Here is a 22,097-nt window from a genome sequence, read left to right on the forward strand (position 1 = left end):
GGCCACGGCCTGGGTAGTTTGTCCCACTCTCTATATGAAGGGTGGATGGCTAAGACCAGAGAAGTAGGTCTGGGGGACAGAAGAACCCTGGAGTCGGCCCGTCCGAGTGCCCCAACCTGTCCCAGAGAGTAGACTGGCCCACTGGCCCGTTGCTGGCAGGACAGGCTGCGTTCAGGACCCTGGCCTCCAGCTTGATGCCAGGCCCTGTGCTGGCAGGGATGAGGGTGAAAGAGACACACCCTGGCAGGGAGAGGGAGCTGCGCTACCTCCTGAGATGGAGCCCCTGGCAGGGTTGGAGGAGGACTGGGGGAGGGGTGGAAGTAGGGGATGAGGTTCCCAGGAGTGGAGGGTGACGGGGCAGACGACACACGTCCAGGCTATGTAGGGGCCCCCACGTGGTGGGAGCTGCCTGAGCACAGGGCCGCGGGGGTAGGAGGGGAGCAGGAGCCTCGGCCCAGAAGGGCAGCCAGGGGGATTCAGCAGGCAGAGAGGCCGGCGGGGCGGGGTGGAGCTCAGTCCTGCAGGTGGCAGAGCCAGCTCAGGTCCCCGTGGGGCGTGGAATGAGGCGGCCGCAGCAGGTGGGGGCGCACACACCCACTGCTGGTCTGCAGCTGTAACATCCCCTCCCCTCTTCCATGGGTGGGCTGAACCTTCCTCGGGCAGCAGTCTCGGCCGTGGTCACAGGGGCCGTCATCGGGATTCATCTGGGGCAGTGACTTCCCTGGGCGTTCTGTTCAAACCTGCCACAGACTTTTGGAACTGACCTTCTCGGTAGAACTCTGAGCATTCCTCTCTCTCTCTCACGCTGTTGTGTGTTGGAAGCATGTATGTGCCTTCAAATCACTCAAGAAAGTACTTTCAGAGCAGAAAAAAAAGAGAACAAAGCACACCTGGAAACCCCCTGTGTGTGAGCAGGCTGAGGGAGGATGACGGTGACCCAGGTGGTTTTATAGCACAGACTGCGGAGCCCCCCAGCCTGCATCCCCAGCCTCCTCCCGCCTCCCCAACCTGCTCATGGTTCTCTTGGTCTTAGCAAACTTCTAATCATCCTTCAAAACCCAGTTCACACATCACCTCCTCTGAAACCTTCCTGATTCCCTCCCCCAAGGAGAATTCATCTCTGCCGCCTCTGTTTTTCCAGAGCATTCTGTTCAGAGTTCTGTTCGCTCTCTTGGCAGGAGGCACTGTCTCCCCAAAGGGACCGGAGCCTCTCAAGGGCAGGCAGGCTCTCCTGCCGATGCAAGCCCACCTCCTCCCAATGGGTGGCAGAGTCCCCTTCTGCATGGCCCCTCTCCCTCGACACCGACCTGCATGCCTGTGGGTCATGCTGCCGAGTTGGAACCGCGGTGGCCCCTGAGCCTCCCTCGCCGCTGACTAACCTGCTGTCTCCCTCTCACCTCCCCAGGGCCGACGAAATTGAAATGATCATGACGGACCTTGAAAGAGCAAACCAGGTAGGACGTTTGATGGCTTCGGGCGTGAAATCACAAGAGCGTAGCCCTTTCTGTTCTCTCAGAAGAGGCTTCTCTAAGTTAGGAGGCCAGTTACTCTTGAACCTTTCCCATACAGCTGTTGACCTTGACGCTTTTTCTGATGTCATGAGAAATACGTGAAAAGTCCCAGGCGTGATTTCCTTGGGAAAGTCTCTGACGTGGTCCCAGCATCCCAGGCATCCCGTGGTGATGCTTTTTCTTTTCCTTAAGCCGTCTCTTAAATCTCTGCTCTGTTCCCGTGACAGCCGTTATGCCATAGAGTTTATACCAATGCGTTACCCTGTAGCAAAGTCTGTGTCTCCACCTTCTAACGGGATGAAGCCACTTGCTCTGGAGAGGGCTGCCAGCTGACAGCCCCTCTTGGCTGATACTTAGTTGTCACGATGCTTTGCGCAAAGTACCCCAGCACTGTGTCCGGCACGAAATAGGCACACAGTATCCAGTGATTATAAACACTCAGCTGCCTGGGAAATTTGGCCACCCTACAGAGCCCCGCCCTTCCCCAAGGACTCTGCAGAACAGGAGAACATTTTGCTTCAGCATATGGTGCTACTGCTTTGAAAAGAGAGGGGTCTCTCGTTTTAGTTTATTTATTTGCAGGGAGAAGCAGCCGGAGCTGGGTTATGTGTCAGCCGCAGAAGGCCAGGGACAGTGGTGGCCTCTCCCCGCTCAGTTTTACATCTGGTTCGCTCCAGGCACTTTGAAGTTTAGCGGTTTGCCTCGGGTGGCCCCATGGGATGAAAATCTTTCTCGGATCCGTGGTCTCAGCTCTCCACCTTGTGAGGGTCCCAGAGGGTGCCTGTCCCCCTGACTGGCATTGCTAACCCGGACCTTGACAGACACTCAGCAAAGAGCGTCCCTGTCCATTCTTTGGCCCATGAAAATATCCTGAAGTCTGATTAAAATATGAAAGTCAGTATATGCATAAGAATGATCATGGAACGTGTGGATTCCTTTCTTCTTTCAGGAAGACTTTGTGTGTTCGGTGTTGCACACTCATACTCACCCCTGAGTATCCTGGGCCTGGTCCATAGGGGTTGCTCAGTAGAGACGCATGGACTGTATCACCCGCGGTAGCAGATTTGTGTAGTAGCTGTGCTAGTCACGGTGAGAAGAGCTGCCCGTTGCTGAGTAGCTTATTTTGTACCAATTGTACCGAACTTCACATGAACCGAGTCGCTTAAACCTCACTGTTTTCCACCAAGGTCAGTGTAGTTATGACTCCCATCTTACAGATGAGGAAACTGAGGTCAGTGGCCGGTCAGTTGCAGAGCCAGGCCTGGCGCCTGTGCCATTCACCACACTCGGAAACAAGGATAGAGCCTGGGGACTCACTTGGCCTTTCTTTATGTCCCAAATACACCCATTCAGCTCCTTGCCCTAAAGCACTACTTCTGCTTCACCTCACAGAGGTTCCCAAGCATTTATTTACCTTAATTTGCTAAACTAATTTACTTTGGCCCCTTTGTTCTTACTCAAGTAGCACTGCTCAACTTTACAGAAACCTTATTGGTTAACCTTCCCTGTCACGGGATTATCATTTGCATTTCTCAGTTTCCACTCACCCACTCTCTCCCTCCCTCCAGGCCCATCCCGGGCCTGCTTCCCCTTTTGGTGGCACTTTGGGGTAAGCTCTAGTTTGTGAGACAGATGAGCTGACTCTGTGCATATCAAGTGCTCAGGCTCCATCCAGTTAGTCCCCAGGTACTAGGACGTTTGGCACAGTTGATGTGCTTCTCAAAGTGCTGAAGGCCACTGGCTGGATCCGGGTCCTCGGAGACACCAGACAGGACCCTGAAGAAAGGTGCCGCCTCCACGGTAACAGTTGGTTCAGGTGCTCACTCGGTACTTCCTGGCCATAGATGGCCTTGGACAAGTCTCTCCACTGCTTACATTTCTTTTAAAAAAGGAAAAGAAAGAGATGAACTTTGCAGACATTATGCTAAGGAAAATTAAGCCTCTCACAAAAAAAACAGACTGTGTGATTCCACCTACATGAAATCCCTAGGGTCGTCGAATTCATAGAGACAGAGAGTAGTAGAAGGGTAGGTTGGGGGTACTTCCCTTCCCTGACGGCAGTGGTTGGGAGGCCGCCTGCCAATGCAGGGGACGCGGGTTTGAGCCCTGGTCCGGGCAGATCCCACATGCCGCGGAGCAACGAAGCCCGTGCACCACAACTACTGAGCCTGCACTCTAGAGCCCGCGAGCCACAACTACTGAGCCCACATGCCGCAACTACTGAAGCCCGCGTGCCTGGAGCCCATGCTCCGCAACGGGAGAGGCCACTGCAGTGAGAGGCCCGCACACCGCAGCGAGGGTGGCCCCCGCTCGCCACAGCTGGAGAAAGCCCGCGCGCAGCAACAAAGACCCAACACAGCCAAAAATTAATTAATTAATTAATTATTTTAAAAAGAAGGGTAGGTGGGTGTCAGCAGCTGGGGGAGCGGGGAATGGGGAATTACAGTGTTTAATGGGGACAGAGTTTCAGTTTTGCGAGATGAAAATTTCTAGAGATGGTTGCCTGACAATGCAAACATACTTAACACTACTTTAAAATGTATACTTAAAAATGGTTAAGATGGTCTATTTTATGTGACTGTATTTTACAATTCAGTTTTTTTTTTTAATTAAAAAAAATTGTTTATGTACGAGAGAAAGGGAGGGAGGGAATGGTAAATAGTACAGGCAGACCTCGGAGAGATTTCAGGTTCCAGACCACCGCAACAGAGCGGGTATGAGAAGGGGAGTCACACAGATTTTTTGGCTTCCCAGTGCATATAAAAGTTAAGTTTATGCTACACTGTAGTCTCTTAAGTGTGCAGTAGCATTATGTCTAAACAAACAATGCACATACCTTAACTTTAAGATAATGCTGTTGGAAAAATAACGCCAGTGGACTTACTCAACACAGGGTTGCCACAAACCTTCAGTTAGTAAAAAGCACAATAAAGTGAAGCGCAGTAAAACGAGGCCTGCTTGTACTTCCTTCAGAAGGTTGTTTTGCGGATTAGAGGTAAAACACCTGTAAGTGGGTGCTTACACTCATGCTCTGTAGTTGCTAAGGAAGCCTGGGTTCTCAGGGAGAATTCTGAAGTCCTGCCCAGGAAGATACCATTACAGTGGGGGTGGGGAGAGGTATAGGAAAGTCTCACCAGCCACTCAGGCTACATTAATAGAAATAGTCTCTGGAGTGAAGGGGATGGTGATTCTGCAGCCGGCTGTAGCAGTTAGTCCATGCCCGGGGCATTATCGTTTGTCCTGGAAAACCACAGACACTAGAAGGAAACCAGGCACATGGAATGCATTCAGGTTCCACTCCATGGCCAGGATGGGGAAGGGACCCTTACACGAAAGAAACAAGGAGGTCTGGGGACATCCCTGTTCTTTGGGGAGCAGGGAAAGAAGATAGAAAGACATGACACATCAGGAACTTGGGATGTTAAGAGATTAGAAAGGGGAAGGCCTAGGGCAGCGGTTGTGGATTCCGGCCTTGCAGCTGTCCAGGGCTGGCCAGGGAAGGGGTCGGGCTTTTTCACGGCCAAGTGCAGAGGCTGATGGGAGGGAACTCTCTCCCGATGCAGAGGTGCCTGGAGCTGCCTCCGAAGGGAGTGAGCTCCCCGTCACCAGAGCTGTGCAGGCAGACGCGGGCCAGCCCTCGCTGAGAGTATGAGGTGGAGGATCAGACACAGAGCAGACAGAAAGAGAGGCTGACTCGGTGACTCAACGGGTCAACGAGGATGACTCAATGAGGAGAAAAACTCCCCGGGGGGACGAGGAGGGCAGCGTCCAGGCAGGCAAGGAAGGGCCTATACGGAAGGTACCATGAGCTCTGGGGGTTCCAGGCTGTTCCGTAAAGCCCCTGCGGAAAGATGGGCCCAGAGGAGGGGGTCTAGCCAGGTGTGGGGAGGGCCTCATCCTGAGAACAGTGGAGATTCACTGGCAGGAGTGAGAAATCAGATTTGAGTTCTAGAAGGATCGCTCTGGCTAAACATCCAGAGAATGGAGGGGAGTGAAAAGACTGGAAGCCAGGACAGCAGTAAGCAGCTGTTGTGATGTGTCAGGGCAGGGATGATGCAGGGCCCCGTGGCGATGAGGCGGAGGCGGGCCAGGCCAGAGGAGGGGTACCGGGGCCGGGCGCAGCCAGACATCTGGTTCCATGCCTTTCCCATCAGGGGAGAGCCCCAGGAGGAGCAATTTACTAGTTCATTGGCATATAACATTATTTTTGCACTGGTTTATAGTCAAAATGTTCTACTGAGACCTGAAGCTCTATCTTATCACTGAAGTACTTGTGTTTCTAGTGAGGGAGAAGTGGAAGAGAGTCCAACTGGGGACGGGCAGTTAGGGCTGGGTCTCACTTACACCTCTTTGTCCAACTTGGAGGTGTTTGTATTAATACTGTCTTAATTGGTGACAGTAAAGGTTCAGAGCTTTTGGGACAGGAGGGGGTAGGGAAATTTGCTCTTATGGCTTTTCTGAAATCGTGACCCAGCAGTCTGTGGGCTGTAACAATCTGCATTTATGCAGGTGGTGTGATGCTGGGGTAGATCCAGCTTTCAGCCTGGCCGACCCGAGAAAAGAAATCCAAATCAGTATCCATCGAGTCCCCCAGAAACACAGGCAGGGGGTCCAAATGGGACTCTAGCCACCAGCACAGGGCCAGCTTGGGATGTGTGGCGATAACTCTCTCAGTGGACCTTTCTGACCTCTATCCTGCAGCATCACTGAAGCGGATCCACCTCTGGGTCCTAGCTGTCCTCCGCAGTCGAGTGTGGGTGTTGATCTGGAAGGGTGACCGGAAGTTAGCTGTGCACTTTACACAGCGATGGCATCTGTTCCCTTGGAAAGTCGCTTGCTGGTCTTTGTAGTCTCGCTCCCCTTTTCTCTCCCTCCAGAGTCCGGGGCCTTGAGGGGAGCAGGTTGAGGAGTCATCCCCAAGGAGAGCTTGCCTTCTCCTGGAAATGGTCCAAATGTGTTATTTGTCCTTAAGGACTACGGTGGCCAGAAGAACGGCCCCCAGAGATGTCCACATCCCATCTCCACAACCTGTGAATAGGTCCACTTACCTGCAGAGCACAGTTAAGGCTGTTAATCTGCTGACCTTGAGATGGGAGGGTCCCTGGGGTTATGCAGGTGGGCCCTCCATAATCACCAGGGTCCTTAGGTGCAGAGAGGCAGACAGAAGAATCAGAATGATGGGTTGTGAGAAGGATTTGACTGGCTACTGCGGGCTCTGAAGGTTGAGGAAGGGGTCACAAGCCGAGGAATGCAGGAAGCCTCTAGGAGCTGAAAACAGCCCGAAAACAGAAAACAGATCCTCCCCGGAGCCTCAGGAAGGGACCAGCCCTGCAGCACCTTGATCTTACCCCAGTGAGACCCACAGCAGACGCCTGACCTCAGAACTATGACGTAATAAGCTGGTCTTGTTTGAATCCACTGAATCTGTGGTAGTTTGCTCCAGCAGCCCTGGGAAGTTACTGCAGGAGGGACAGCCTGCCAGCAGACCCATGTGCCCAGCCACGGCCCATCTCCCTGGGGGCACTGCCCTTGGCCAGCTCACGTGGCTGCTGTGTCACTAAAGGAACTTGCTCACCTCTGGTGGCCCCAGAGGTGGGTTTTCATGGCCACACATATAAAAGGGACAAGAGACAAAGCCTAGGGCTAGGTTGGGCAGAAGGCTGGATCAGAGACCCCCCTCACCCCCGCCTCTACCACCACCATATAAAACCAGGGGACTCAAAGCCACACCTTAAATGGGTAAACTGGGGAAAGCCTGCCCGACAGGGGAGGTGGTGAGGATTCCCTCACATCCCAGCCTTGGTGCTGGGGGAGAACGAAACACACCCTCCAAGGGAACCCCTGAGCACAGCCCCCTTTCCCTGGGCCCGGGGCCCACGTTGCACGCTGGGCTGTGACCGGCCTCACCAGCCGTCCCCTGCAGGCTGCAGCCGCCCGAGCCTCTGCCTTTGCCTCCTCTGTCTGCCCCACTGGGCCGCGCTTCTCCACATTTTATGACTTCCTGGTGACAGTTGAAGGAAGCTGGAGTTTAACCTGAAGACCAGCTACAGTCTTTAGTAATTTTCCCCTAAAAATTTTAGGATTTTAAATTTTAAAATTTTTCCTCGAGACTTCCCTGGTGGCGCAGTGGTTAAAAATCCACCTGCCAATGCCGGGGACATGGGTTCAAGCCCTGGTCCGGGAAGATCCCACATGCCGCGGAGCAGCCAAGCCCGTGTGCCACAACTACTGAAGCGCACGCACCTAGAGCCCGTGCTCCGCAACAAGAGAAGCCACTGCGATGAGAAGCCTGCGCACCACAAGGAAGAGTAGCCCCCGCTTGCCGCAACTAGAGAAAGACCGTGCACAGCAACAAAGACCCAACGCAGCCAAAAATAAATAAATAAAATAAAAAACAAAGTATTTCCTCATTTTAAGATAAGGAAAGAATAGTGGCCACCTGAGGCGGCACACACCAGGGCCCAAAATAATAATTCTTCACTGGACGCCTGTCACCGTGTGGTGGCACCGCTAGGCACCTGGCTTTGTTATCTCACTGGTCCCCAGTTGTCCTGCAGGGCTGCCCTTTCTATCTTTCTGGTTGGAGTTACCACCAAAATGCAAAGCAGTGCCCTAATTCATTCACGTGCCCTCTCCTTTACCTTTCCTTGTGCTTCCAGCATTTATCCTCACTTCTCAGAAAAGGACAGAAAGTAAGAAACAGCCAGCAAATCTCTCAGGAGGGCAGCTCAGGCTTGGCCAGGCTCAGTTCTCACCGTGGGGTGGCCACTGAGTCACACCCACGATGCCGCCAGCTGCCCACCAGGGCCCTGGCCTCGGTCCCCTGGCTCTGCCTCTGTAGGGACAGGGGAGGAGGAGTCCCGTCAGTGGAAACGGGGAGCTGGGTGTCTCATGGCAGCCACGGCCCCGTGTCTGGGCGTCCAGATCAGAAACCAGCACCAGAGCTTGCCCCCTCCCCACGTTGATTCCAGTTCTAGAAACACAACTTCATCTGGCCGGACTGTGGTCGTGGGAAAGATAGGAAACCCTGGCAACAAGGGAGACCGTGGAGCCAACCCAGCACAGCACCCTTTCCCTTCCGCCTCAGCCGCCAGCAGCTGGGCTGCATTTACAGCTACAGAGACTCACTCACCGCAGCAGCTCCCGGCGTCCAGTACCCGCTCCCTCCTTCAGCAGCTCTTAGGCCCACTTTGACTTTCAGCTGTTCTGCTTTGCGCACGTTTAGCGGAACAAACCACCTCAACTCGTTTTGTTTTGCTTTGTTTTGTTTTGTTTTTGATGTACTCAGGCTATAAATCCTGAATAAATAATAAAAATCCTAAACAATCAAAAAGTTACAGCGTGGGGCTTCCCTGGTGGCACAGTGGTTAAGACTCTGCGCTCCCAATGCAGGGGGCTGGGGTTCAATCCCTGGCCGGGGAACTAGATCCCACCTGCCGCGACTAAGAGTTTGAATGCCACAACTAAGGAGCCCGCGTGCCGCGACTAAGACCTGCCACAACCTAATTAATTAATTAATTAGTTAATTAATTGATTTTTTTTTAAAGAGTTACAGTGAAGCAGCCAAGTCAAGTCAAACGTGATAAGAGGCTGTGAGGATAGGCCCCAGGTTCATGACTGTACATGAACTTGGAAACGGAACAAAGTGCAGAAGCTCTGGAGAAATTATGAAAACCGAGGGTGAAATCATCCACAACTAAGATCCCTTATTCTGTGAGCCCCCGGCCTTTGATAGGACAGCACTCTGCTCCCAACAGCGAAATGCCCACGTGAGATCCTGGCCGCGAAGCCCCTGCCCGGGCTGCCCCAGCTCTGGTGCTTCTGGAACGTTTCACGGCCAGTGTTAGCGGGCGGGGGGGTGCTGCCTCTTTGGCTGCCTCCAGAACTGCTTCTCCACTAGGCTAAGCACTGTTTCCCTTAGTCAGAAAGGCTAGAAATATGTCAAAATACACCTTCTTCCTGGCAGAGCCATGGAGGTTTTATGCCCAAGAGTATAACTGACGAGAAAGACGAGAGTAAACTTTTCAGTAACATGACTTGATTATCAGAAAAACGTGGAGTGGCTCATCTGGAAACAAACTAGGGGAAATCTTTTTCACTGAAGGGGAGAGCTTCCTGCAGTTATCGTGAACCAGAAGTCACCCCTGGCATCTTGGCCATACCCATCACATCACCGCCTTTCCTGACACGGGCGCCTCTAGACGGTTTGCAGCGGAGGGTGGGAAGTGGCTGCTCGAGCACAGACAGGCCCGCCCAGGCGCCATGGGAATTAGATTGAGTGCAATTCCAAGAGCTCCTGGAGCAGCAGGGCGGGCAGCCACCAGCACCACCCTGGGCAGGAGTAGCTACTGTTAGAAATACCCTAATTTGTCTGGATGCAGAGCAGATAGGGCGGCGCCGCCGTCGTAGAACCACTTAAGGCTGCCAAACCCAGTCCTCGTACAACTAGGTGGATCGGCGAGTACCGGGCAGGCTAACTTCTTGCTTCTCTTTTCAGTTCTTTCTTAGCAATTAGTAGGCACGCACTGTCACACCACAAAATAAGAAAACACACGAAATAGCCTTAGTCAGCCAGGCTTTTCTTGTTCATCTTTTCTATGAGCAGAATGTACGTCTGGTAGAAAGAAGCAGAGATCACTCCTCAGTCCACGCGCCCGGTGTCAATTAGCTACAGCTTCCCACCCATCCTTGCGTTTCGTCTCAGTCATTGTAAAATCAGGACAAGCCCATTAACAAAGCACTTATGAACGAGGGCGCTTCTGGGTGTTAATCCTCGCAAGGTCCCTGGGAGGGAGACGGTGTTCCCATTTTACAGATGGGAAGGTGGAGGCTTGGTGAGCTGAGTGAGGTGACCTGCTCTCATCCCTCTGGTCCCAAATGCCCAGCTCCTGCCCACTGCACCACGGTGCCCTCTTGGGAGGCAGGCACTGGAGTGACTGTTCTCACTGACCAGTGGGAAATACTGGTTTGCTCTCCGGAGCGCTGGTGTCCTTGTCCGGGAATTACAGCAAATGACAGAAGCGTCCACTCGTTCCTCTTGCAGCCTCCTCCCTGTGGGCGGCTGTGTTCGGCCTCACCCCCTCAGCAGCCCCTCGTTGGGCTGGCTGGCTGGAAATGCCAGCCTCAGCATTAGAAAACTTGGTCGGGTGAAGGGTTAAATACGTTGAAATAAGTCTGGTCCTCACAAAAGAAGTGGCATTTACACCCTGTCCGTTTATGGAAATACTTGCTGGAGGAAAACAACCGCAACATTGTGCATGTTTTTAGGAGGAGAATGGCCAGAGTGTCTTTAATTCACTGTTTACCCGTGAGAATTACTCCCAGGAGTAATCCTGCAATAAAATCTTCTTGGGCTATGAGAATAGAAAGAAATTGAATCAAAAGACTCCATTTCCACTTGTATTTATTCAGTCTGGGAAATTCAGTGGGCCGGAGCGCTAGTATCAGCAGGGGATTCCTTGCTCCTAGCGTTAAATTACTGTCATAATCGCTCAATTATTTCTTCCTTGTACTGTTTAAAATAAAAATCCATCACATTCTCTGTTTTTTTCTAGCATTTATTAGGTTGAGTGTTTAGGAAAATCAATTATAGTCAGTCAGGCATGAATTGATGAATGTTTCTTGTAATAATTGTCAGTTGTTAAACTGAATGTACTTTCTCTTTCCACCCTTTTCACTTCCTTCAGAGGGCAGAGGTGGCTCAGAGAGAGGCGGAGACCTTGAGGGAGCAGCTCTTGTCGGCCAACCACTCTCTCCAGCTGGCCTCCCAGATCCAGAAGGCGCCGGACGTGGTGGGTAGCCCAGCACCGTGGGGACCGCGTCGCCTGGCGTCTGTACCTCTGTGTGTTAACAGCCGCTTTCTTCTTTGGCTTTCGAGCGTCCCTTTTTTGGGGGGAATGTTTGAAACAGTCCTGCTGTCTCGGTGGGGAGTCTGGGGATGGAACCCAGTAGTGTCAGAGGGAAGAGCTTTACTGGTTGTGCATCGGTGCCCAGTGGTCAGCGTGACGCCCACCCGGTGGAGAGCCCATCACCAAGAGAGCATCTTCCCAGTTAGACTGGTGGGTGGACCGCTGGCAGATGGGTGGCGATCCGAGGCTGGAGGCTTGCAGAACTGCACGGGAAAATTGGAGGTTTGGCCTTCTCCTGGATGTGTCCTTCCAGAGTGGAAAACAGTTCGTGATGTGGGAGGAGTGGGGGAGGTAATAACACAACCCGCTCTGAGTCCACGTGATAGTCAGGATCTCGCCTGACGTGCGGGCATTCAAGAGGAGCCAGACGCACATCTCAGACCTTTGCCTCTTGATTTTTCTAAGACTAATGAAAATTGCTCTTAGCTGGAACTTTCCCAGCTCGATCAAGGCGGCTTTGAACTATCGGACTCCAGACTCTTTTCTTCAGTGCTGTGCCGCAATACAGAGCGGCGGCGTAATTAAGACCGTGGCCACTGGAGCCAAACCCCTGGGTTCCGAACCCAGCTCTGCAGCTTATCAGCTGTGTGACTTGGGGCAAGTGGCTTAACCTCCCTGAGTCTCGGTTGCATCATCCATAAAATGGGTTTTTACAAGGGTTCTGGAAGTTACTCTCAGCGAAGCCTTTAGAGCACGTCCTGCCACATAATCCGTCCTCAGCCAACCTTAGCAGTTAGTCTGACTGTGGTTGGCATCAGCACTCTGGTCCAGGAGCCCCGGTTTCAGAGCCAACTCTGTCACTAGTTCACATACAGTGATTAACTCAGGTGGTGGCACTTATGAGGCCTGAGTTTCCTGGTGTGCAGAATAAGGAGGAAGTAAGTGATCCTGAGGTCTCTGCAGCTCTGATGGCCTGTGATGGGTGAATTGCACTTGTAGCTGTCCTTTTATTTAATAAAGGGTTGGAGAGCCCTAGCTGTGTGCCGGGACCCGCAGTGGATCCTGGGAGAGCCAGGAGGTACGAGCCAGGCCCTTCCTGGAGAGAGGACAGTCCAGTGGGAGACGTGCTGCTATAATAAGGTCACACATCAGTTTCACTACCACTACCCCACCCGACCCATGAAGCAGGGCATTGTTATTTCTTTATATAGATGAGGAAATGGAAGCTCCCTGGGTGTAAACCCCTTGCCCCAGAATGCTTGGCCCCAGCAGCCAAGCCAGGACTCAGCAGGGGCCTCCGCCACCCCAGACCGGAGCTTTTAAATTATTCCCCAGGAATGGGTCCAAAGCAGAGTTTTAGTGTGAGGACCCCTTTTAAGACTGGATTTTTGTTTTCTGTCTTTAAGTTCACCTTAACTAAAACATGACTTAAGTGTTTCAGGCTACAGAGAAAAGTTTTCCATTTAAGGAGCCATCACAACCTTTGTACTTCATGGACTCTGGTATTAATTTTGCCTGAAATGTCCCCTTGGCTCTGTCATGGTCCCCTTTTCCAAGTTTACCTGGACTGGACCCAGCACCGGAGCCGAGGCAGGAGGAAGCCCTCGAGGATGGAATCGGTGCGGCTTCTCCTGGCCTCTGTGGTCACTCAGGGTCCTCTAGAGAAAGCCGTGCTGCATCCTGTGTGTACCCGGGGCTCCTGAGCTAAATGTTTTGATTGAAAGGATTTCTGGCACCATCCTGGACTGTAGCAACCAAAACATTTCAGAAGGAAATGAATGTTTTTGCAGGTAGAGCAAGTTGTGGATCCTCGGGGCGCTTAAACACTTCAGCATCGGCTAAGTGCAGTGTTTACATGGCACCGCTTCAGCCTCCCGCGAGCCGGCCCTGCCAGGGCTCCCCTCAGGGACACATTCCCGTGTAGCCCGGCAGCCCCAGCCCCAGCCCCAGCCCCAGCCTGTTGGGGAGCAAACGAGCAAGCGTAGGAAACCAGGCCAGCGGCATGATGTCTGTTGGGCTTGGCTGGCAGAACTAGGTAGAGAAACAGTGGAGTCTATAGATCCAGCAAAAGCCAAAACCATGCCATTGGGCCATTGGAATTGCCAATTCTGGAGGGCGAGCCGCCACTCAGCCAGCCCCTGCTCTGCATTAGGGGCCACGACACTCTGTGCGGTTGTGTCATTGCTGCCTCGTGATGCCACAGTCGTTAGAGGACGGTTTTATTACCTTCATTTTGTAGGTAAGCAAACAGGCTCAGAGGAGTTAAGTAATCTGCCCAAGGTCACACAGCTAGACAATGACCGAGCTGGGATACGATCCCAAGTTTGTCCTGCTCCAAAGTCCACTCTTTACCCCTGCATCGAGCCACCCCTGCTTCATGTGCATTCAAGGAGACAGGAGGTATGCAGGCCCTTTGTCAAGTATTTACAGGCAAATGTTAGTTTGGGACTCTGGTGCACCACACCAGGCCGCCTTAAACCTAAATGCCTGTCTGTCCATCAGGTGAATATACCGGACAGAGTCGGCATATGTCGGCCACTTAGTGTTGGCAGGAATAGCGGGGTGATGAGAAAGAAGCAAAACTGAGCCTCTCATTCCCTCAACCCTCCCCGGGGAGATTAGCCTAGACTCTGAGTGTTTGCCTCGTAGGCTGGGGTCCCGGCCCACCGTCACCGCACATCAGGTTTCCCTCGTGTTGAGTGATGCTCCTGCATCTCATTCATATCTCCTGTGAAAATGGCTGCAGGGTAACAGAGATCATTATCTGGTTTCTTCGGGCCTCGGTGTTCTGGTCTCTGTAGGAGGATTTACGTGACCTGTGATAGTTCACACAAGCGGTTTGGCAGAAGGGGGCGGACAGTTCCAAGGGACAGAGTTTAATGGGGTACTCCCTCAGCGGCTTCGGTTTCTGGGTTCATTCTCCCCTTTGGAAACATGAGGAACACAGGCCCTTACCTCTGAAGCCTGGAGCCTGGGCAGGTCCCCCTGGGACAGACTCTCGGGACCCCATTCTGGTGCCCACAGGGACCTGTTGTCAGACTGAGGGAAGTCAGTTTCTGTTCCTTCCTTCCAAGGCTTGTCCGAGCCAGGGTCCTGACCCTGGACCCCATCAGAATGACGAGGGAGTCCTTGGGCCCTACCCCAGCCCCCTGAACCACAGCTGCCAGGGCAGGGCCCAGCCCCCAAGGGATTTGGGGGCAGCTGAGTCGAGGCCTGGACAGAGACGAGGGAGCCAGTGGTCCTGAGTCCCTGAATCCACCTTTGCTTCCCTTCTCGGTAATGATCTCAAGGGCACCTGAACCGCCAGACGCTGACCCCCCTGCAGTTTTCCACGCCCCCCCTCACCCCCCCCCACCCTACCCAGCACCTTGTGCGTCCTGTCCTACCATCTCCTTTTAGCTGGTGCCCACGGACCGACTGGCCCAGCTCCATCACCCAGGTGCAGGCCTCTCCCTCCACCCGCGGCCCCTGGTCAACTCCCGGGCCCGTGTCTGTTTCTTCCTCCATTTTTGCCGCGTCTTCACGATGGGACAACAGGATGCCCTCGTGTTGGAGATGGGAGTGAGCACGTTTGGGCTCGGAGTAGGATGTTTTCTATCTTAATTCCAAGGTCTTGCTGCTTTGGGGTATATTATCTCATCTCAACTTAGTTTATGTGAGACACAAATCGTGTCTGCTCTGTCATGAATGAGGCATCTGTGGCCCGGGTTCATGAGGTAATTGATGTGCCTGAGGTCACAAGGTCAGCTTGTGGCCAGGCCAGGCTGGGCCCCAAGAGTTGAGCAGCCAACTGTACCCTGGGACTGCCCGTCCCCCGGTACCCATCCTGGATCTAGGGCCACACCGAGAGCTCCTGTTTTTACACAGGTTCTCTGAACCCTCATCCCTGCTGTGATATGCACTCGCCCATTGAAAACCCCAGATCACCCTTGAGCTTGTTTTACAGATTCTTTCCCTAAGAGCACTTTAAACAGTTGCTATGGCTGCCAGCCCTCAGGTTGGAAGATTGATAAATAAGTTAAATTAGATACCGTGCCACAACCTAAACCCACCATGAGGCCAACCTCCCTGGGTATCGCTTTCATCGTGTCCCCCTGCTAAGTCCAGGCCCCTCCTGCCACCCTCCCGAGCAGTCACTTTCAGGTGCCAACATGCTCATTCCTCTTCGAGCCGGCCTCTCAGCATTGATCACCCCTTGCTCGTGCCCTGCTCCCTGCCCCTCCCACCCCTGTGCCCGCCTGTGGGGTCCCCACCCTGAGACGGAGCCCCTCTTCTTCCGACAAGATCCACCAGCCCGCCTACACCCCCTTCTCCCTCCTCAGGACCCCCTCCACGTGCTCCTCTCCTGTCCTCACTGCTGGGAGGACTTGTCTGCGGTCCCTTGGCTCCTGACCTGGGTTCTGGCCAGAGTTGTTAGGGCGACGCTTCCTAAATTCTCTGTGGCGAAGGATGGTTTTATTTGTTTTGTTTTGTTTTGTTTTGTTTTGAATTTCCAATCTGTTGCAGACTGATAGTTTTACAAAAGACAATAAAAATGTCACAGCAAAGTCAGATTGCTATAAAAGTTTCTAAACACTTACTCTCAATTTCTGTGCTTGTCTCACTGTGTACCAGCCACGGTGTGTGAGTTGGCACCAGTCCGTGGAGCCCACGCTGAACAGAACTGGTCTGGACAACATGTGCCTCTTTAATAAGTTGGCGGGAAGATGCTCACTGGGGCCCCAGGGCCACGGGCAGATCTGCCAGAAGTCAGGGGAAGTGAAGGACTTACTTTATAACATTGTACAAACCAGAGACAGAAGGGGCTCACTTCTTTGCCCACAAAAGTTCACATTCTTACATGGTAAAGGCCTTAATTTCCTGGGAGGGAGATATGAAAAATTATTTCCATGGTGACTGGCTGTCCCCAAACGTGAAAACCCTGTGACAGGCACATCATGCATGGAATGGCAGGGCTGCCCCTGCCAACTGGGGCTGTAGCTGCCACTGTTTCTGCCCCAGTATAGGCCAAATCAAGGTGTGCAGCGGTGCACTTCCGGGGGCAAGGGGATGACAGCGAGGGTGGTGACGTTCTACACTGAAGTGTGACCCGTCCCCAGGTCACTGCTGTCATAGGGACCTTGCAGTCCTGCCCTTCCTGTCCCCCTCAGTCATGCCCAGAAGTGCTCCGCCCGGCACTTCCAGACAAGCTTCCAGAACCATTCAGGAGCTATGATTACTTCTAAAACTTGAGAAGAGTACTGCTTTCATCCTTGAGAAGTGGAAATATGAATTTGACTTTAAAAAAAATACCTTTTTCCTGTTCTGCATTTTTTCCAAAATGAGCACATCTGAGGGGTGGAGAGTAAGTTTTTTAAAACAGCAATTATCAAAAGAATTCCTGCGCAAAGGAACCCCAAATATGCATCTTCCACATCTTTTAACTCTTTTTTTTTAAATGCTAACTCTGAGAATCAATTTGTCAAACAGTATCTCAGCTTCTAGATAACAGAGTAATGAATCAAAAGGACATTGCATCTCATCTTGTGGTAAAAAATCCGAATGCCTTGGAACATTCCAGGAGCTGTCCTCAGAACCTTCCCCTCTGGCGTCCCCAGCCATCAGCAAGGCCCTTTCCATCACCTCCTTCAGGTCTCTGCTCAGATGTCACCATCTCAATGCGGTTTTTCCCGACCACATTATTAAAAGCCCCAGCTGCCCCTTCCCTGCTTCAGTTTTTCCGTGGCATTTATCGTCATCCGACACACTCTCTGCTACTAATAAGCATATTTAAGGCATCTCATCCCTGCCCCATCCCACTGGACCAGAAGCCCTGTGAGGACAGGGACTTCTGTCCTTTTGTCCCCTGCTGTGTGCCTGCTACATGGTGGGTACTCGGTAAATGCTTGTCGAACAGACGAATCCAGGTGGCAGCTCCCCGTGCAGACGAGAAGGTGGGGGGGAGGGTGACGGGCAGGTGCGGTCCAAGCAGAGGCAGGACGTGATGCCGTACCATCCACACCACCAACCACATCCTTCGCACTGCCTGCTTCTCGCCTCGGTTGCCAGCACCAGTAACCCCAAGCACCCGTCCGAAGCCGGCGCAGTTTTGTCATCTCCTTTCTCCTCCGCAGGAGCAGGCCATAGAGGTCCTCACCCGCTCCAGCCTGGAAGTTGAGTTGGCCGCCAAAGAGCGGGAGATCGCGCAGCTGGTGGAGGACGTGCAGAGACTCCAGGCCAGCCTCACCAAGCTGCGCGAGAACTCGGCCAGCCAGATCTCCCAGCTCGAGCAGCAGCTGAGTGCCAAGAACAGCACCCTCAAAGTAAGGGCGCCGGGGGCCCCAGGGGCGGGGGGTAGGGCCGCACGCGCACACCCCACCTCCCTCCCACGTGGCCCCGGAAGGAGCCCGGGCTTGGCACAGGGGGTCCGGCTCCCCGCTGACACCCCGAGCTCTTCATCAGGGCACTTCGGCCCCCAGTGTAGTGACCACGGCAGGAGGTCTCGCCTCAAAGCCAACTCATTTGCCCCGCCGTAGCCGTTGCACACATGTATCTCGTTTTTGTTGTCTGCAAAGGTCATGGTTAAAATTCCTTCTCTTTTGAAAGCCGAAGTGACTGTTGGGGTTTTATCTCAGGTGAGCTCCAGCCATCAGCCAAGTCTTTCCCTCCAGTGAGACCAGTATAAGGAGGCGTGAGGTTCCCCTGGACATGTCACTCAGAAGCTCCATCAGGGCTCTTGTCTGGAGAACACCTTGTCCTGACTGACAGCAGGCATGGCAGCCTTGACCTCTGTGAGGCAGCCGGAAGCAGAGTCCTGAAGCCCAAGGCTGCAAGGCGGGATGGGCCTTGACCCCTCCCGTCAGCCCTTGCCCAGGTGGCACGTCCCTCCTGGTCAGCTGTCCTCACATGCAGCCCGTTGTAGAAACCCCGATCCTTGGTGCCCACCTGCCCACAGCATGCCGCATGGGCTGGAGTGCCGTCGGGGCGCAGGCCATCTGCAGACGCGTTAGTGCAGCTCTGCCGGCCTTCCCTGGCTCCTGGAGAAGGCTGCCGGCAGGAGGACCCAGCACACCGAGACCCCAGCCCGCCCTGTGCCCAAACGACATGAAAGCCGGGGGTTCGTGGAGGGCACATCTGCACCGAGCCCTGTGGGCCCTGCTCCCCACCTGCAGGGATGGTTTTGACCCTCAGGCCTGTGCCAGGCGCCGGGGCCTGGAGCGTGGTGTTGCTTCAGCACGGGGAGCTCCCACCATCAGCCGCTGGTCTCCCTCCTGCGTCTTTAGCAGTCTAGCCGAAAGCTAGATCCTCATGGGGCTTCTCATAAATTGGTGTCCCAAATTCAGAACCCAGAACCTTTTACATTATATTTTTTTAATTACACTTTATTTAAGGTATTCCCAATCTGTTGAAGTTAGCATAATGTGGAGATAGTCGTGGCACCAGGGACTCCTCAGTGGTATCTTATTTGACAGGGAAGAGACAGGACCGGCGAGGGCACGGCATCCACTCTGCCGTCCCCGCTCCATCCGCCCACGGGGCCCCCCCGCCCCCGCTCAGTGCCCATTCGAGGTGGGTGTGAATGGATAAGTGACCGACTGCCAATTATAGTCTCTGTGCTCTAAAGAAAGTGGATCAGAGTTGGTTGTAAAAATGTCAGGAAAACTTTTTCTTATGTAAAGTAATTCCAGAATGTGGTTAGGCCCATTTTGATTTTTTTTTTTTTAATTGAGATTTTGTTTTTTTCTCCATGCGTGACCATGTTTCTGAGGCAGAACTCAGTCTCCAGCAAGTCTGTCCTCCCGGCAGCCCCCTGGCCTGACCTCGCTGGCGCCAGGGTACCCACAGCTCATCCTCACTAGATCCTTCTCTGCCTCTTTGGGTGGATTTTGTCCACTGTCTGAGAAACTGCTGGGTGCCCTGGCCCCACGGAGTAGACGGTCCTGCCGGGATGGGGAGATGGTTGAGGCCCGGTCACACTGAGGCTCTCATCAGCCTGCACACTGAGTGCCAGTACTCACTTTTTATTTCCAGATTCAGTGTCATTTCCTCGTGTTAGAGCCATTTCTGACCCCAGCAGTGGCCCTGCTATTGGATGATTGGCCTTCCCCTCCTTTGTTACAGTTAAAGGCTTCGACTCAAGTACATGATGCGTTTGACTACATGAGAGGGAGGCTGTAGACCTTACGTTTTTTATTATAGAGCAATTTCTTCTAAATCAGTTAAGGTTTTAATGTTTGCCTTCACCAAAAATGAAACGCAGTTTCACAAATTAATGTTCTTTATCCGTATCTTGGGGGAATTCTTTAATACTGTGCAGTTAATGAAACAATTCGGCAATACGTCTTCCAAAATTATTACTCCCATATCTTCATCTGATCTAATAATCAAAACATGTCCTCTAGTAACAAGACTTCTCTGATTTTAATTATCTTAACCCCTTGTCTCCAGGAGTGAAGCTTTCCCTGATATCGAACCCACACGCAGAAGGTATCAGCCTTCCCCAAACGGGCACATCAGCCTCCCTCGCCCAAGGGAATAAGGTTAATTGAATGAGATACTTCCCTGGGCTTTTTTTTTTCTCCTAACATGTATAATTTATAGTCTCAAATCTAAACTAAGCAGCGAAACAATTACTAGAAAAATATTTTATGAATGAGACCTGTCAAATCGGCAACCTGATGCTTTTGTGGCGGGGGTCTGAGGCCCAGCCGTGGTGGCCGCTGGAAGCAGCCGGGAGCCGCCCCTGAGCTTCCCATTTCCTCCTCCTCCCGCTTCCACCATCCCCAACCCCCCGACACCTCATCTTTTCCATCTTGGACAGTGCTGTCCAACTTTTTGGGCTCGGGTTGGGATCTACGTCTGAGGATGCTCCAGCCTCCAGCTGTCTCTCAGCATCCTGGCGTGGTGGATGGTTTCACCATGACGCTGACCATGACCTCGGAGATAAATGCTAATGTGCTTGATGACGGTCACTGAAGGGATGCGGGGCACTGGTCTCACAAGGGCAGGAGGACAAGTCTTTTTTTTTTTTGGCCATGCCGTGTGGCATGCAGGATCCCAGCCAGGGATCGAACCCGCGCCCGCTCACGGTGGAAGAGCGGCGTCTCAACCACTGGACCGCCAGGGAAGTCCCATGGACAAGTCTTGAGATTATGGAGTCTTGAGCTGACTGGGGGTCTCCTCCACCAGGACCCCTTGGGGGTGCACTCTGTAATGGAACACGTTTGGGGACTAAGTGGTTTGCTTTTCCGAGCACCTTGAAACACTCCCTCTTTGCGACTAATGCTTTCTTCCCTTCACCTTCATAATTGATTGATAATTATGAGGATAAATTGCCAATTGGATGTTTACCAGTCTCTCTCCCCATGCTCTACTTTTTCAAGCCAAGTTCACCATCACTAGCTGCATACAGTGGTGCATTCTCTAACCTTCAGATAGACATCAAAACCAACTCAGACGTGGGAGATGTTTCTTCCTGCCTGATCTGACGAGAACTGCAGCACAGTGCAACTTGTCAAGGATAATTCTGTATTCATAATTAATGAAACAACCCGACTGCCATTACAAGGCTGCTGTTTCTGATAACACTATTCTGGGGTCTTCTGTTGGAACACTTCAGTACAGAGGCCGTGTAACGCGGCAGTCACCTGCATTCTACTCGCTAGGGCACAGGAAACAATGCTACCAATAGCTCAGGTTTCAGATGGGTGTTTGTAAGAAAGACTAACTGAGGCCAATCTCCCCTAGGGAGAAATGATATTTTCTGCAGATGCTTTAAAGATCAGTACTTCTCACTGACCAGTACTTCTCACGGGGCGGGTGGGCAGGTGGGCAGGTGTGCTTCATTCACCTGGGGGCCTTTTTCCAAACTGCAGAAGCCTCCCCAACCCTCCGCACCCCTCACGCCACCTCCCGAGGTTCTGATGGGTCCTTTTGAGCCACTGTGGGGCACACTGTGGCCCTCGGGGGGTGGGGACAGGACAAAAGACCGACAACCACTTCTCTGCACTCGTTCAGCGCCTTTAATTCTGGACGCTGCCTCTTTGGTTACATAAGTTCCCTCACCGGCCGTGTGTTTCCTCTGCACTGGGGCTGCCCTTGACCGCGTTTTAACGAGCATCTCATCATCGTCTCAATGTGTGAAGCTCCGACATCCACGTTCCGTTGGTCGCTTGCCGCGGTGGGCACGATGATAATCGCTGTCTCGGGGAGGAGGTGCCAGCCAGCCCATGGCTGTAGAGGGGAGGCCTGTCCCTCCATGGCCCCTGCCCTCCCTGGACGGCACGAGTGAGTTTTAATGTCACACATCCGGTATCAGAGAGCCCAGGAGCCGAGCCTCCCTGAGCTTTGTCCTGGCTGCATCTTGAAGGCACTGTGAGCACAGATTGAAGGAAGCAATCTGCAGTTGAAGGAAACAGTGAGCCTTCCACGGGGAGGAGGGGGGTGAAGGGGGCCCCGGGCAGGGAAGCAGCAGCGGAGATGCCCCAGAGGGAAGAAACCAAGGGCCTCTTCCCTCTGGGGCATCGTGCTAGAGGCTTCAAGGCCAGTTATCTGCATTGAGGTCGTAAGTAAATCGCTGCAAACCAGTGGGCATTACTGGAAATGCTTCAGGGAGCTAATTGTGGGAATCTACGGTGAACCCTCTTAGACACACGTGCCCCTGGTCACTGGGTGAGTAAATCTAGATACTCACCTGCAGATGATCCCCAGCTTGTGGCCCACTTAGCCGACCATACAATGTCCAAGTAGCTGAAATATT

At 53.0% G+C, this 22,097-nt stretch overlaps 1 protein-coding gene across 7 annotated transcripts in view; it reads left to right on the top strand.

Annotated features, from left to right (window-relative positions):
* CUX1 (cut like homeobox 1) overlaps positions 1-22,097 on the top strand; it is a 375,507-nt gene that overhangs the window by 272,735 nt on the left and 80,675 nt on the right. For 5 of the 7 annotated variants that reach the window (XM_060078727.1, XM_060078730.1, XM_060078725.1 and 2 more), the window contains exons 9-11: positions 1,406-1,454; positions 11,198-11,302; positions 17,473-17,661. In XM_060078727.1, the coding sequence (XP_059934710.1) occupies positions 1,406-1,454; positions 11,198-11,302; positions 17,473-17,661 (343 nt within the window). The remainder of the gene's footprint in view (positions 1-1,405; positions 1,455-11,197; positions 11,303-17,472; positions 17,662-22,097) is intronic. The other 2 variants (XM_060078731.1, XM_060078726.1) reach the window with 1 other exon arrangement.

This window comes from Mesoplodon densirostris, chromosome 16, assembly GCF_025265405.1.
Source record: "Mesoplodon densirostris isolate mMesDen1 chromosome 16, mMesDen1 primary haplotype, whole genome shotgun sequence".
In the NCBI taxonomy this organism is placed as follows: domain Eukaryota; kingdom Metazoa; phylum Chordata; class Mammalia; order Artiodactyla; family Ziphiidae; genus Mesoplodon; species Mesoplodon densirostris.